This window comes from Quercus suber, unplaced genomic scaffold (genome assembly GCF_002906115.3).
Source record: "Quercus suber isolate HL8 unplaced genomic scaffold, Cork oak 2.0 scaffold_768, whole genome shotgun sequence".
Classification (NCBI taxonomy): Eukaryota; Viridiplantae; Streptophyta; class Magnoliopsida; order Fagales; family Fagaceae; genus Quercus; species Quercus suber.
The window spans coordinates 75,627-92,295 of NW_027070204.1; the positions used below are offsets into that span (position 1 = coordinate 75,627).

The following is a 16,669-nucleotide window of genomic DNA, read 5'->3' on the forward strand; positions in this document are numbered from 1 at the left end:
CTGAGGATCGAGGATAAAGTTGAAGGGTCGCAACATTAACGTGGGAATGCTGCAAGCCACGGATCTATCCTAAGTACTTATGGCTAACGTAGGCCAAAATAGAGAGGAGTCAGTTGGCTCCCAGAGGGAGAACCAGTTTGTTAACATGGAACATAGGCGAGATAGGGAACGTACCCCAACTATTGTGGTGGAATCTCATCACATTAAGCGTACTGGGCGGAGTCATTCCAAGTCTAGAAGTCATGTTTCGCATGACCAGGAGACATTGAGGTTGTAGCGGGAAGTTAATCGTCAGCGCAAGAAGTTAGGCGCAGAAAGCGTGATAGGAAGAGCCCATCTTCCCCCATCAAGTGAGGGCTCGAGGGGAAGCCGTGATCACTTATACAGGCATAGGTCTAGAACTCCACCTAGTGAATCCTACCCAACTTCTTCACAGCAGGACATGTTGGAGAAGGGCAACAACAAACATGAGAAGGTGCCTTCCCATCACACCGTGGGAAATGATGCTATGAGTAAAGTCCTGTGGCAAATTTCTAAATCCCCTTTCATTAGAAGGATTAATAAGGTCAGGCTCCCTCATCAGTTCTCCTAGCCAACGTTCACCATGTATAATGAAAGGATTGACCCCGTGGAGCATGTCAGCCACTTTAATCAAAAGATGGCCGTCTATGCTAGCAATGAGGCCTTTATGTGCAAGGTGTTCTCCTCCAGCTTTGGGCTCATCGCCATGCGTTGGTTTAATGCTTAGAAGGAGGGGTCAGTTGTGTCATTTGAAGAGCTGACAAAGGCGTTTGGTGCTAGATTCATAACCTGCGGTAGAGTCCTCAGGCCAGTGGATTCTTTACTGTCTATAGCCATAAGAGAGGGGGAGACCTTCAAGACTTACTCGGACCGGTATTGGGAAACGTACAATGAAGTATATGGAGATTTTGAGGATGTAGCAATGAGGACCTTCAAGGTTGGCCTCCCAATAGAGCATGACTTGAGGAAGTCATTAACAATGAAGTCTGCCTTGAACATGTGCTAGCTTATGGATCGCATAGACAAGTACAAATGGCTGGAAGAGGATCAAATGCAGGGAAAAGGTAAAGCTAAGATGTTCCCAGAGAAGAGGGATCCTTGGGGAGGAGGGTATCATAATGATCGGCCTCGAAGAGATTTCCTTAGTCATGCAACATCCGCGGGGGTTCAATTGGTCAATTCACTATTTAAGGAGTTGGTGTACCAGATACTAGAGAAGATAAAGAACAAGCCATTTTTCAAATGGCCTAATAGGATGGGTGGGGATCCATCTAGGGGAAACCTAAGCCTCTACTACCATTACCATTGGGATAGAGGACATACCCCGAAGGACTGCAGGACCTTGCGTGATCACCTTAATCAATTGGCGAAGGCTGGGAAACTTAATTATTTTTTGCATCAGCCTGTGGAACAGGTTGGACACTCGGGAAGTGGGATGCATGGAGACGGCGCTCCTTGGCTAACATTGGGTACTATTAATGTGATCCTCGCTAGGCCATGGAGTGATATCGGGATGAGTCCTAGGGTCATGTCTGTAGTGGGGGGCTTTGACTAGGAAGCCAGATATCAGACTCCCACAAGAGTAAAGGTGATGGTCACCCCTACCTTAGGCTTTTCAGAAGAGGATAAGCAAGGAACCCTCCAACCATATGATTACGCCCTAGTTGTTATTGTTAGGATTGAGGGCTATGATATGAAAAGAATACTAGTTGGCCAAGGAAGTGGAGCAAAAATCATGTACCCAGATTTGTACCGGGGGCTGAACTTGAGGCTCGAGGACCTGGATAGGTATGATTCTCCGCTGATGGGTTTTGATGGCAAAATGGTGGTCTCCTGAGGAATGATAAGACTCCTCATACAGGTTGGTGATGTGGATGTCCAGTTAATTTCATAGTAGTAGAAGCATTCTCCCTATACAAAGTTGGTGAAGTTCCTAAAGGTGAACATTGATGTTTTTACATGGGATGCTTATGACATTCCAGAAATTGATCCTGGGTTGGCATGTCATTGATTGAATGTAAATCCTGAGGCTGTGCCACGTAAGCAACCTCATCGGCAATCATCCAAAGACCACGTTGAGGCAGTTAAGACGGAGGTAAATAAGTTGAAGTAGGCTGGAGCTATTAAGGAAATCTTCTACCCTGAGTGGCTGGCCAACACAGTAGTGGTTAAAAACAAAAACGAGAAGTGGCAAGTGTGTGTGGATTTTACAGACTTGAACAAAGACTACCCAAAAAATCCCTTCCCTATTCCTAGAATTGACCAACTGGTTGATGCAACGGTGGGATATCCTCGGATGAGTTTTCTAATGCCTTTCAGGGTTACCACCTGATACCTCTGTCATTGACTGACCAGGAGAAGATGGCCTTTCGCGCCCCGAATGGGAACTATCATTATCATGTGATGCCTTTTGGCCTAAAAAACGCAGGATCCACTTATCAAAGAATGGTGACACGGATGTTTGAAACACAGATAGGGAGGAACATGGAAGCATATATTGATGATATGGTAGTTAAGAGCAAGAAGGTAGAGGAGCATCTGGCTGATTTGGGAGAGACTTTCCCAGTGTTGAGAGAACACAAATTATGCCTCAACGCATCCAAATGTTCTTTTGGGGTTAGCTCAGGCAAATTCTTGGGGTACATGATTACTCACGCGGATTTGAAATCAACCCAAAATAGATCAAAGCTATTACTAGTTTACACCCTCCTTGAAATCCCAAGGAGGTGCAGAGGTTGACCGGGATGATAGCAGCCTTAAACAGGTTTATCTCTTAGTCTACGGACAAGTGTCATTTTTTCTTCTAGTTGCTTCACTTTTCAATGAATTGAGGAGTGTGTAATAGCTTTTGAGGACCTTAAACAGTACTTGTCCAATCCACCAATACGTTCCCGACCCAATAAGGAGGAAGTGTTGTATGCATACCTAACTGTCACCAAACATGTTGTTAGCTTCATCCTATTCAGGAACGAGGATGGAATTCAGAAGCCTATCTACTATGTTAGTAAATCCCTGTAGGAGGTTGAGACGCATTATCTTCCCTTGGGAAAGGTAGTGCTAGCCATTGTGCATGTCACTAGGAAACTTCCTCATTACTTCTAGGCCCACACCATTGTGGTGCTTACCCAACTCCCTTTGCAAGCCCTATTAAGGAAATTTGATTACACTGGCAGGATTACTAAATGGGGAACCAAGTTGGGGAGCCTACGATGTCAAGTACATGCCTCAGACTACCATAAAAAGACAGGTTTTAGCAGACTTTGTAGCAGAGTTTGCTGAGGGAATCCCTGAGGAGGAAAATTCAGTTATGGGTGTGTTGGTCTTGTCGGCCACGGTTGCCCCTTCGTGGAAAGTTTATACGAATAGAGCTTCCATCCGAAAGAGGGCAGGAGTAGGGATTGTGTTGGTCACCCCCAAGAAGCTAATAATGGAGAAATCAGTAAGGCTGGGATTCTTAGCCACCAATAGTGAGGCCGAGTACGAGGCCTTGTTAGTAAGGCTTGTGGTCAGGTTGTTGGGAGGAGAAATGGTAGAGTTGTACTTAGATTCAGGTTGATCGTGGGTCAAGTTAATGGTGACTTTGAAGCTCGGGATGAAAGGATGCAAGGGTACCTTACCAAAGTGCAGAACGCCCGAGCCCAATTTAAGAGTTTTATTTCGAAACAAATCTCGAAGGGACAAAACTCTCATATGGATTCTCTAGCAATGTTGGCCACTTCACTAGACTCAAGTCTTCCTCGGGTTGTTGTCATTGAGGAGATGGACAATTCAAGTCCTACAGGGTCATCTTTGATAAGGATGTGTAGCCTCCATATGGGGCTGAGCTAGATGGATTCCATAGTGTCCTTCTTGAAGCAGGGATCATTGCTTGAAGACAAATGTGAGGCGAAGAAGGTATGCAGGGCTGCCTCTCACTATTGGCTGTTTAAGAAGAAAAGTTGTAGAAGCGCTCTTACTCAAGGCCATATTTGTTATGCGTAAACCCTGAAGCCGTGGAGCCCCTATTGGAGGAACTGCATGAGGGCATCTATAAGAGTCATACAGGAGGTAGGTCTCTAGCATATAGGGCCCTTACCCAAGGGTATTGGTAGCCTAGCATGCAAAAAACTTCTCAAGATTATGTAAAAATGTGTGTCTAGTGTCAAAGGTATGCCCCAAATATCCACCAGCCAGGGGGAATTCTGAACCTTTTATCTAGCCCCTAGCCATTTGCTCAGTGGGAACCTTTCCCCAAGTTATAGGGAACCGAAGATGGCTCCTCGTCAGTACGGACTACTTTACCAAGTGGGTGAAAGCCGAGCCCCTTGCTAATATTAGGGATGTGGATGCCAAAAGATTCATCTAGAGGAACATTTTCACCGGGTTTGGAGTTCCTCACACACTGATCTCAGATAACGGTCTTCAATTTGACAGCAAAGCCTTTCGCATATATTGCGAGGAGTTAAGGATTAGGAATGGGTATTCTACACCTACTTACCCTCAGGGGAGTGGGTAGGCCTAGGCCATTAACAAAGTTATAGTGGCCAGGCTGAAGAAAAGGCTAGATAATGCAAAAGGAAAATGGGTGGATAAACTACCCCACATGCTATGGACCTATCGTACCACACCCCAAAGATCAATGGGAGAGACCCCTTTCTCAATGACCTATGGGTCAGAAGCAGTAATCCCCCTTGAATTTGGATTCCCAACTCTGAGAATGAACCAATTCAATGTTGAAGAGAACCACCATTTACTCCCAGACAACTTGGATCTGGCTGAGGAAAGATGGTGGCAACAATAAAGATGGCTTACTACCAATAAAAATTTAAGCAAGGGTATGATAAGAGAGTCAAAGCCAGACCTTTAGCTCCGGGAGACCTGGGCTTGAGGAAAGTAGTGGGGACGGCCAAGAACCTTGTTTGGGGCAAGTTGGGTCCCAATTAGGAAGGGCCGTATAGAATCATTTCCATTGCTGATATTGGGGCTTACTACTTGGAAAATTTGGATGAGAATGTAATCCCTTGTCCTTGGAATGTAAACAATCTACGACGTTATTAGGAACCCAAGGACTGCTATGTTAATTATAACCAAGTAGGGGTCCCTAGCTTTAATAACGTTCTTGAGACTTTGGAAACGCTTGGTGGACGGTGTGTACCCGAGGATGGCGTGAGCTGCCCTGAGCGTGTCCTTATGTAGAAATATCTCTGACCTAAGGATCCTATTCAGGTCTTTGAAGTTCACCAAGTGCTTAGCGAGGACGGTATGGTATTCATCTGCAAAAAGAAAGAAGATGAGTTATTAGTGAACTGAATAAACGAAGATCTATCATGTGAACAAAGGTAAGTAAAAATCCTAAGTATCACTCCGGTCCTCGGGAACCCTACCTAGTTCCCTTTCCTAGGTAGGGCAATGTATTCCATCATGCCAGCCTCCTGAGATAAGAAGAAAATCCTCATCCATGCCTTTGCTTGAGTCAGGCAGGCAGGAGATTAGCCTAACGGCCGGAACCTTACACTTCTTGTAATATTTGGTTTTCTCTCCTTTCTAGCATTGGTACACCCAATTTACATCATGCTAGGTAAGGTTAGTCCCCATTCTATGGTTTATTGCATCTACGCAAGATGTTGGGTGAACATTGGGTCGGGGTTAACCTATAGTTTATGAGATAATCCTGGGTTACCCTTCCCATAGGAAGTTCCATCCCGCCTTCAATAAAGGCGATCATAGGAATGACCATAGACTCAGAAGGTCTATTCAAGACCAACCACTCACCCTTCTCACAGTGTCGGATTTCAACACTATAGGGGATCTTATATTATGCCCTAAAGGTTGCCCTAGCCTCAGCAGTGTCCACTAACCTAGCATTTCTACCCGTGGTCTTTTGAGCGGTGAATTATGAAACTTGTGAAAAAGAAAAAAAATAAGGGAATCAACACACCTACAGATGAACGCAAAGAGTGTTTCGAGTTTTGCTCTTCAACTTAGATCGCCAGAATGCTCAAAATGAGCCTCAACTAGCTCTAAGTTCTCCTTTTATAGGAATGAAAAAAGCGAGTGGCAAAATTCCCACCCATCAATGAGGGGAAATCAGGACCGTCCAATCCTGATCAAACCCTAGAACATGGGGAGACAAGCAGCCGCCTAACGCCATAAATGTGAGATTGTGGATTCTGAAGCACCAGGAGTGTGCAAAAGATAGATGAAAGGACGTTGATATGTGGGAATGCATGTGGCACGTGTGTATTTTACCTGAGAAACTAAAACTTCACTTTTTTGTCATAAACAAATAGTGAACGTTTTAGGGGGCCATTGTGGGTACCTGAGGACCGAGGAGGAAGTTAAAAGGTCGCAGCATTGGCCCGAGGGCCGAGGATGAAGTTGAAAGGTCACAACATTGACTTGGGAATGCTGCAAGCCATAGGTTCGAGGAAGGAAGCCGCTCATGGAAGAGAAGAAACGAATCCTGGTACTCTGTGGTATTCTAAGTGGGAGCTGGAGTCTGAAGAGCGTGGAAGTTAGTGGGCAGTAGGGAAGCTTCCGGTTTGGTGTAGCCTGTTGTATCCGCATTAAATAGTAGACAACAGCTTTATCAGCGGCATTGATGAGGAAGTGACCTGAACAGTGTAAGCCACACCTAAGTAGACTCTTTCCACCATCTTCTCCAAATGTGAAAGGTAACAAGTGGCTCGACAGCAGCTCGGTAGATAGGGTATCTGTCGAGGTTTATGAAAAAACTGAATTTTAGTTCTGTTTTGACTCTAATTTGTGATTATGTGTTTGGGTCTTCTTTCTTAACCCTAGACATATAAAAGGATTATTTTAAGGGCTGTCAAAGAGTACACAGGTTGCACAAGTATTGAGCAAAGTTTGTTCAAGCAATTTGTGACCGGAGACAAAGTTTTGCCCTAGTTCATCTCTTCTGAAGAAGTTGCTGTGTATGTGCACCTTTGGGTTTTATGACTAAGCATCTTCTTAATCTTTATCGTGGATGAACTGAAGAATTTTATAGCCAACAACTCTCTCTATAGTTGGTGATTGAAGTCGCGTACTAGGATTCGTGCATTAGTTAGTCACGTACTATCAAAAGGGAAAATTGTCACTATAGAACAAGTTCAATTGGGTATTGGGGTAAGGATTCAATTGTAGGCTGGTAAGATACTTATGATTCCTTTACTTGTAATTACTTGTTGTGATAATAGTGAAATTTTGAGAGTGGTGACCTGAAAATCACTCAGTAGGGTTTTTGCCGTCACGTTTTCCCTATTCATAAACAAATCACCCTGTTATTTATTTTCCATTGCATAATTAGTTTATTAGTGATTTGTTTTTGCTACCACACGTTTGCATGTTAATTAACTTAATTAATTCACTTGGCTAAATTAATTGGTTAATTTATCACAAGGGGTTGATTCGTTTTTGACCTATCAAGTGGTATCAGAGCAGGCACACTCTGATTAGGTTTAATCTTTGCTGTATTTATCCATTGACCCCTGTTGTCATTGCTGTAACCGGCTTAAAGAGATCTTTCTTTTCAAATACATCTTGTTTTTCTAATCACTATTTGTTTGAGTATCTCAGAAAATACAAGTCTAAAAGTTATTTGAATTCTTTTATGATGACTATTGGAAAAGATTTCAATTTGGCTAAGAAGAAACTAGACTATCTCAGAATGAAAATGTGCAAAAGAGTTCGTCTGAGAAGAGTGAAAGTTAAAGGCTTAGCTCATAAAAGGCTATTGAGAGAAAGCACCATTCCCACTAATTTGTCATCTAAGCACGAAGTGTGTTTTATGATGAAGTTCGCATTCAAAGTGATGGACACATGTTTGTGGTACCTTAATAGTGGTTGCTCAAGACACATGATTGGAGACCAATCTCTCTTCAAGGTTTTCGAGTCTAAGAAAGGTGGCACTGTCACTTTTGGTGATGGGAGCAAGTCACAGATTAAAGGGAAAGGAATCATCTCTCTACTTGGACTGCCAGACATTGCAAATGTTCTTTATGTAGAAGGTCTACGAGTGAACCTGTTGAGCATAAGTCCGATATGTGATCAAGACTTCATGGTACTATTGTCGTGGATGAGACTGGAAAGAAACTCATTAGTGGTGTTCGCACTTTAGACAACTGTTATGGATTGGTTCCTGATGCTGATATTGTGTGTAATAGCATTTGTTTGCCTAATGAAGATCTATGGCATCAACGAATGGGACTTGCTAGTTACAAGCATCTTTCTATTGTATCTAAGCATGAATCAGTCTTGGGGATGCCAAAGCTTAGTAGAATGAGCAATGTGGTGTGTGGACCATGTCAACTTAGAAAACAGACGAAAGCTAGACATCTAAGTACTCAAACATCAGCTACATCTAGACCATTGGAGCTTCTACATTTAGATCTTATGGGTCTAACTAGAACCGAGTCTCTTGGTGGTAAGAGATACATCATGGTTGTGGTAGACGACTTCACTAGATACATTTAGGTCATTCTTTTATGATCCAAGTCTAATGCTTTTGAGCACATTGAGGCTTTGTGCACAAGTTTGCAGAATGAAAAGAGTCTAAGGATTGATCGAATTCGAAGTGACCATGGTAAAGAATTCGAGAACTCATATATGGAGTCCTTTTGCATAAGATCAGGTATATCTCAAGAGTTCTCTACTTCTATTACTCCTCAACAGAATGGTGTGATAGAAAGAAAGAATAGAATTATTCAGGAGATGGCTAGAGCCATGTTGCATAATAAAGATGTGGCTAGAAACTTGTGGGGAGAAGTCGTCAACACTGCATGTCATACGGTTAATAGGGTGTACTTCAGACCTAGTACCAAAAAAACTCCCTATGAGTTATGGAAAGGAAGGAAGCCAAATGTAAAGTATTTTGGAATCTTTGGAAGCACTTGTTTCATCCTCAAGGATAGAGAGAATGTGGGAAATTTTAACTCTCAGAGTGATGAAGGTATATTTCTGGGTTACTTTTCTACAAGTAAGGCCTATTGAGTATACAACAAAAGAACTATGAAGGTAATTGAGACAGTAAATGTTGTCATTGATAAGTCTTCAAATTCTAGTTCTGAGAAAGGTATTGAGGAACTTCCCAAGGAAATTCTTCCTCCTGAGCCTAAGGAAGTTCAAGACATTGTTGAACAAGAACCTGCATCTCCAAGTACTCCCGGTACTCTCAGTGTTGTGAAGACTCTGCAAACATACCTACTTCATCAGATTTTGAATCTCACGAGGAGAAAGGACCTTCCTCCAGGATTAGATTAAATCATCCTTCAGAAGTTGTTGTGGGAAACATGAATGAACTCACATGTAGGAAATGTACATTTGATAAATGTGTTGCTAACTTTGTGTCTTATTTTTGCTATTTGTCACAAGTTGAACCCACGAAAGTTGAGGAAGCACTATAAGATGAAAGTTAGGTCAAAGTAATGCATGATGAATTGCTTTAGCTTTAGAGGAATGATGTTTGGACTCTAGTACCTAGACTGAAGGGTGAGTACATCATTAGTACAAAGTAGATATTCCGCAATAAGATAGATGAACAAGGCAATGTGATCCGCAACCAGGCTTGGCTTGTAGCTTAAGGATACTCTCAAAGAGAAGGAGTAGACTATGATGAAACATTTGCCCCAGTTGCCCGTATGGAGTCCATCAGAATTCTTCTTGCCCTAGTATGTCATTTGAAGTTCAAACTTTATCAGATGGATGTGAAGACTGTTTTCTTGAATGGGCTGCTTAAAGAGGATGTTTATGTGGCTCAACCAAAAGGATTCATTGATCCACACTTTCCAGATCATATATTGTACCTCAAGAAGGCATTTTATGGGTTGAAACAAGCTCCTAGAGCTTGGTATGATAGACTCACACAATATCTAGTGTCACATGGGTTCATAAGAGGAAAGGCTGATCAAACTCTCTTCATCAAAAAGGAAGATGGTGAGTTGATAGTTGCTCAAGTCTATGTTGATGATATCATCTTTGGGTCGACTAAGGATGAACTTGCTCATGGCTTCTTAAAACTCATGCAGGCCGAGTTTGAGATGAGCATGATTGGAGAGCTAACTCACTTCCTTAGATTGCAGATTCGTCAACAAGATTAAGGTATATTCCTATCTCAATCTAAATATGCTAAGAATCTTGTGAAAAAGTTTGGTTTAGAATCTGCTAGTGCTGTGAGAACCCTTATGAGCCCAAATTTTAAACTCACTGTAGACTTGTTAGGCAAGAGTGTTGATCCTTCTCTTTATAGAAGCATGATAGGTAGTCTTTTTTACCTTACTGCCAGTAGACCTGACATTAATTACAGTGTTAGTGTGTGTGCTAGATATTAAGCTAATCCCAAAGAATCACATATGACTGCTTTAAAAAGAATTATAAAGTATGTCAAAACCATTGCTGAGTTTGGTGTGTGGTACAGCAAGGATACAAATGATGTCTTAGCTAAATATTTTGATGCGGATTAGGTTGGGAATGCTGATGATAGAAAGAGTACTTCGAGGGGTTATTTTTATGTGGGTAACAATCTTGTCTCCTGGACGAGCAAAAAGCAGAACTCCATCTCTTTATCCACTGCAGAAGCTGAGTACATTTCTACTAGTAGCTGTTGCACCTAACTCCTTTGAATGCAAAACTCCTTCATGACTATGGTATTTATCAAGAGCATCTCACTATCTACTATGACAATATCAGTGCCATTAATATCTCTAAGAATCTAGTTCAACATTCTCGAACAAAACACATAGAGATTCGACATCATTTCATTAGGGAGCTTGTCGAAGATGGTATTCTCACTCTTGAGTTTATCCACACTGATGATCAAAAGGCTAACTTGTTCACCAAACCTCTTGATAGCAAACGTTTTGAATTCCTTTGTCAAAACATTGGTGTTATCTCCATGGATTGATCTCTTTCTCTCCTCCTTCTCCCTCATGCATTTGCATCTAGTTTTATACTTTGCTTTGTTTAACATGTTTTTGCTTTATTTGTTTTCAGTTTTGTTTATTTTTGTTTTTGATATAAAAAAAAAAAAATTGAAAAACCAGAAAAATACAAAAACAATGTGTGTTTTGTGTACATTGGTACTTGTGTACCTTGGATGGCTGTTGAAACAAAGTTTTCTAAACTTTATATCTCTTGTAGTTTAGATAAGCATCTACATGCACAACTAAGCAAGTGAGTTTTGTGGCTCTTGTTTGTGATGAGTAAGATTAAGTTATCTCTTAAACTTAACACTTGTATCACTCTTTTTGACGGAAAGGACTAGAAAATCCTAATAGAAAGGCATAAATAACCATCTCACCACTATTGCTCGCCAATCATGAAAGACACTTGTATGCTTCGGCATAGCAAAAGTGTAGTGTCAATGATATTTATATGCTTCGGCATAGCAAAATTGGAATGTCAAATATCATTAGGTATTTCTTTTCTTTCTCTTATATACCCATGCAAGATATGCTAAATAAAAGAAAAATATGCAAAGAAAATAAAAAGCAAAAAGATCAAAAATGCTTTTAAATATGATTGCAAGCGTGTATTCTAAGAGATGTGGGAGTTATAGGATGTACTTCTAAGGTGATCGTCCCTATCAAATAGTTATGATTGTGTGTGAGTTAAAGTGATTTTCTCATATTTCAAATCGTCATAACATGTATAAACTTATGCAAATCTTGCGATGTTTTTCACACATAACACCAAATGTTCTTTGCTACTCTTAATACATGTGCGGGTACAATGTGATTTGGCCATCACAAGGTTTTACATGTGCTAATGTATGTTCACTAAACTGTCTTGACTTATTTTTGAAATATAAAATTGGTTAGACTTGTTTAGTGTTTTTTTTTTTTTTTTTTTTTTTTTTTTCACTTTTCAAGCTTTTTCCAGCCAGTTTTTTACTGTGCAGCACTGTAGTGGCTACTGTTCAATGATCAGTAGCCGCAATAATTGACTTTTCAACCCAAATTTTACTGTTCACGGACCCACAATTTTCACTTTTCAGCAACTTTTTCATTAAAAATGGGTCCCACGGTACTATTCACACATTTAAAAATTATTTTGCTACAGTATTTTCAGTTTTCAGTTTTCAGTTTCCAGCTGTATCCAAACGGGCCCTTAGTCCAATGGTATCTAATGAGAATGTATAACTCAGTTATTAATAATATCACATGATTTTTAGGTGACGTGGCAGGTAAGATGATCTCAGCTATAGGGTCCGTTTGGATAGCACTTATTGTTGCTGAAAGTTGATAAAAACTGATTGTTGCTGAAAACACTGTAGCAAAATAATTTTTAAATGTGTGAATAGTATTGTAGGACCTACTTTTAATATTTTTTAATACATAAACAGTGCATAAACAGTGCGTAAACAGTGCACGCACTGTTTATGCACAGTAAATTTTGTCCCCCCAGACAACAAATGCGGCAAAAAAAAAAAAAAAGAAGAGGAGCAAAATGCAACTTTGAGCAACAAACCCTCCTATCCAAACGCAGTCTATTTTTATTGATGTGCTTCTTTTCTATTTGGCTGGGTAGTCCTGGATCTCCTAAGAATTTCCCCAATTTTAATAGACTCCCAATGGCTTAAGCTATGTCAAGCCATGTACTCCGATCAACTTCTAACAAATTAATTAGATGAGCCATACATTTAATCTACTCATTCAAGTTCTTCAATAAACCCGTCATTCTAATACTTTTTGATGTGTTCAGAAGAGATGTTCAAGGTTCGAAGTCACTATCTTATGTTGTTATAATTGTTGATTATATACATATACACACTTTATTTGTTAAAATATCTATTCCTTTTAGGAATAAATAAATCGGCACCCAAGTTCCCAAATTCTACTTATTTCTTCATTTTCTCTTCAGCCAAACAGAAATCAAACAAAAATAAATAATAAAGAAAAGTATAATTCACACAAAATAGTAGAATTACACAAAGCAATGCCAATGATTGAGATAAGAGAGAGGACCTGGAAAATAAATGCAATTTGATGTGAATGTTTTAATTGAAGAGAGTAGTGAAAGGGGAAGAAATAAAAGAGATAGAAGTACGGAAGAAAAAGTGAGAACGCTAAAATTGCAACGGTGGACCGGTAAAGCTCAAGTACCTCTTGAAACAACACCAGATTCAGTGGCTTTCACATCCTGGGTTTCGAATAAAAGTCAACAATTCATTTTTTTCAACAGTGTAGGCGTGCACATTGCCCTTTCCTTCTTCCTGGTATCTTCAAGAGGCAAAAAGAAGACCTGAAAATTACATAAAATAAAGAGCAAGCTAATGATCTATTAAAATAAAAAAAAAATTAAAAAAAAAAGACCCATTTAAGTTTGGGCCCCTCTTTTTTGCTAGAACCAACTTCAGTTTCCTATTTGTTAATATACATTACGTAATAAATTGATTGTTAAAAAGAAAATTGGGCATTGGAATCAAAGAGGTCAGGAGTGGCGTGCAAGCATGTACTTCCTTGGTTTGCAGTGAGGTCAACTACTCATTGTTTAAACAAATTCAAGTGACAAAAGGTCAATGACTGAGAACTATGCAACTACATAAAATAAAAAGGAAGATTAATCATGATGGACTTGGAGCAGAGTTCATCTTCAACATATGATATAATTAAGGGAATAAGGGAGTAATTAGAAAAACGGTGTGATTTAACATAAAGAGTCGTTAAATTTAAAACAATAATTGTTTTGGTGGGATTATCATGTATTAAAGAAAGCAGAATCATAAACACTGGTACTGCTCCATTAATTTCTTGTTAAATTTAAGATTGGGAATTTGTATGCACATCTTTGGTTTTGCAGTGAGGTCAACAACTCAATTGTTTAAACAAAGTAGGTGTGAAAGTGAGTAGTGAGAAAAATAAGACCAAAAATTATTCAACCATGTTAAACAAAATGGAAGATAATTATGAGAGACTAAAATGATAGCCTGATTGTTTGTCTTCCTCAACATATATAATAAGGAATTTCTCTCTAAACAGAAAAATGTAATCTTAAAATTATATGGATTTCTATTTTTTTCTAAAAAAATTTATGACTTCGGTGATGTATTTGAGCCATGATACACGGATACAAAGGAACATAAACAACACTAGAATAAAATATACAAGATTGTTTATAAACTATATAAAGTGTAAAGACCAATTGTGTATTTGACCATAAAATAAAGAACAAAATATTTGTTTGCGCAAATTTAGGAAGGTTCAAATATCATGAATTTTAAATTATATAGACTTTTTTTTTTAATATATAAACAATTATGTAGAGACTTATTAAGCCTGCATTTAGGGGTGTTTGGTTTACTATGATGTGTCATTGATGTGACGTACATTACGATGATGTGGTATTAAGGTTTTTGGTTTATTTTATTTTTCTAACATTATTATAATTTAAAATTATAAAATATATCACATCATTTTAATTTAATCACTTTCCTAAACAATGTAATGTTGTATTCTTATATTGTGATTACATTAACATAAAATTACAAAAACGTAATATTATGATGTAATCTAACATCATGGCATACCAATGCCCCCATAATGAATCAAATTGTTGAATAATAAATTCTCAAAAAAAAAAAAAAAAAAAAAAACCTATTGAATTATTAAACTCACTTTGGTCTTATTTGGTCTCTATTCAGTCCGCATTGTTCTTATTCAATCTATTCTGTCCACTTTAGTTCATTCGGTCCTATTTGATCTACTTTGGTTCTATTCGGTTCCATTCGATTCTATTCAGTCGACTTTGGTCATATTCGGTCCACTTTGGTTTTCACCTAAGCTTATATGATAGAATGCGTTACAATAGGTTTACCAAAAGGCCACTGATGGAGCTGTAACGACCAAACAATTCTCGCGGTAATAACTCTTTCTATAACGTATTCCGAGTCAAAACTACCCACTCTCTCTGTAAACGCAATTGAATGACAATGACAACAGCGAAGAAGAAGAAGTTGATGTCATCGGCGGCATGGAGGGGAGAAGAGGAAGCCACAGAAGAGTTCCAAGACGACAACGATCGATGATTCCCTTGTCGAGGTAACTACCAGGTCTCTATTTTGTGGTTTTTGTTTTTGTTTCTTGATGATTGGTGTTCCCGTATCTAAAATTTCAGGACTTGCTGTATCCAATACCCTTTGTCTTCTGCAAAAGACAGCACTTTTTTCTGTCCACAATAAAGAGACCACTTAATGAGTTTTGGCTTCTAACTCACTAGCATAAATGAGGGAGAGACCATTATAGCTTGCATCTTCGTCTTTTATGTATTCAATTTGATTTGGAAATTATGCTATTTTGTTTTCTTCGGGCAGAATTCCTTTTTTTATTTTTTATTGACAGTATTGGTTGGCTGTTAATATGATTGAAGCCTCAGTTTCATGAAGTGTGGTTATATATTTGAATCTTCCATGATTGTAGATTACTGAAATTATAGTATGTTCTGTTTTCCTGTCAATTGACATTTTTATAGCTTATGCGTCATTCACCGCTTGAAGTTACAGTTTACTAGTTTACGTCCTTGTTTACTTGGTTCTCAATAATATCTTTACTCCTCTATTTTCTTAAGGTCCCTCCCCCTTGGGGGCGGGCCATCTAAATCCGTTCATAATTGAGTTTGAGCTATAATACATCTTTTGTATATGCAGTTTCTTCAACGAGTATTCGGTATTGACACCATCGTGAAACCTCTTCCACCTGCCCTGGCCTACAATGTTTCCCGTAACTTGAACTTCTTCACACGCATTTTCACTCAGTTCTTTGGTAAGTTTTGATTTCTTTGTGCATTTTATGGGTAGCAGAGAAGATGGAAATAGTACAATTTCTATATAACAAGACAACATCGTCACTCTTAAATAGTTTTGAGGATTCCTTTTAAGTCCCCGCCCCCTCCCCTTTTCACTGAGCCTAGAGTTGTGGTATATCAGTATCATAATGAGTATGCTTGTGAAGCTTCTGAACCATTTTTAATGCATTTGGGGTTTTCAAGTCTACAATTTCATTGGAAATAACAGTTTTAATGGGTTTGATTCCTACATCTTTTTGGAGAGAAATATAAATTCAGGGAGATTGTTATTTGTCTGTCTATATCTCAAATAAATATGACCAGCAAATTACTAAATAGATATTAAAATATAATTGGTTTATAGAGATTCTCAATGTCCAATGTAAAACTTTTAAGCTCAGAATTGGCTGACATTGCACCTAAACCTCTCATCAATATTTAATCTTGGACATATGATTGCATCCAAGTTCATTGAGGATTAGGTCATGTGATCAAATCTTTGACATTTTTCCTTCCATTAATGTTTTGACTACAGTAACAGGCTAGCTGATATTGGATTTATAATATATTTTATTTGATGTGTAGCATTGCAGATCCAGAAGGTATTGCAAATGCCCAGAAATCGCTTGGGATAGGACAGGAAGAGAAAGTTCGTCGTGTTCGCTGAAAAAGAAAGATAAAAGAAAAAAGGCAGTCACTAATGAACTTTCCTACCATGCTTGTGTGTGATTGAATTCTCTACCACTATATATGTTGTGTCTAGCCCTGGTTGAAACCAATGTTGCAGAGTAGAAATTCATTATTATATGCTCAAAAAGACTAGATCTTCTTAAATTTGAATTCATTATGCAATTTTCTTCCTTCCATTACCAAACAAGAGAAGGTATTCTTA

The 16,669-nt window shown here is 39.0% G+C and overlaps 1 protein-coding gene and 1 pseudogene across 1 annotated transcript; both read left to right on the forward strand.

Moving 5' to 3' along the window:
• Nucleotides 1-508: 508 nt before the first annotated feature.
• LOC112035243 (uncharacterized) lies at nt 509-1,858 on the forward strand (annotated as a pseudogene).
• Nucleotides 1,859-15,634: 13,776 nt separating this feature from the next.
• On the forward strand, nt 15,635-16,629 carry LOC136064806 (uncharacterized). The gene is made up of 2 exons (XM_065767044.1): nt 15,635-15,755; nt 16,371-16,629. The coding sequence occupies exons 1-2, from the start codon at nt 15,635-15,637 to the stop codon at nt 16,442-16,444; spliced, it is 195 nt and encodes a 64-aa protein (XP_065623116.1). The 3' UTR covers nt 16,445-16,629.
• Nucleotides 16,630-16,669: the final 40 nt, after the last annotated feature.

Excerpts from the sequence above, each read along its gene's own strand:
- LOC136064806 (XM_065767044.1), top strand. The coding sequence starts at position 15,635 with ATGCAGTTTCTTCAACGAGTATTCGGTATTGACACCATCGTGAAACCT. Across the intron at positions 15,756-16,370 it reads CATTTTCACTCAGTTCTTTG|ATCCAGAAGGTATTGCAAAT; the intron begins GTAAGTTTTGAT and ends GTAGCATTGCAG.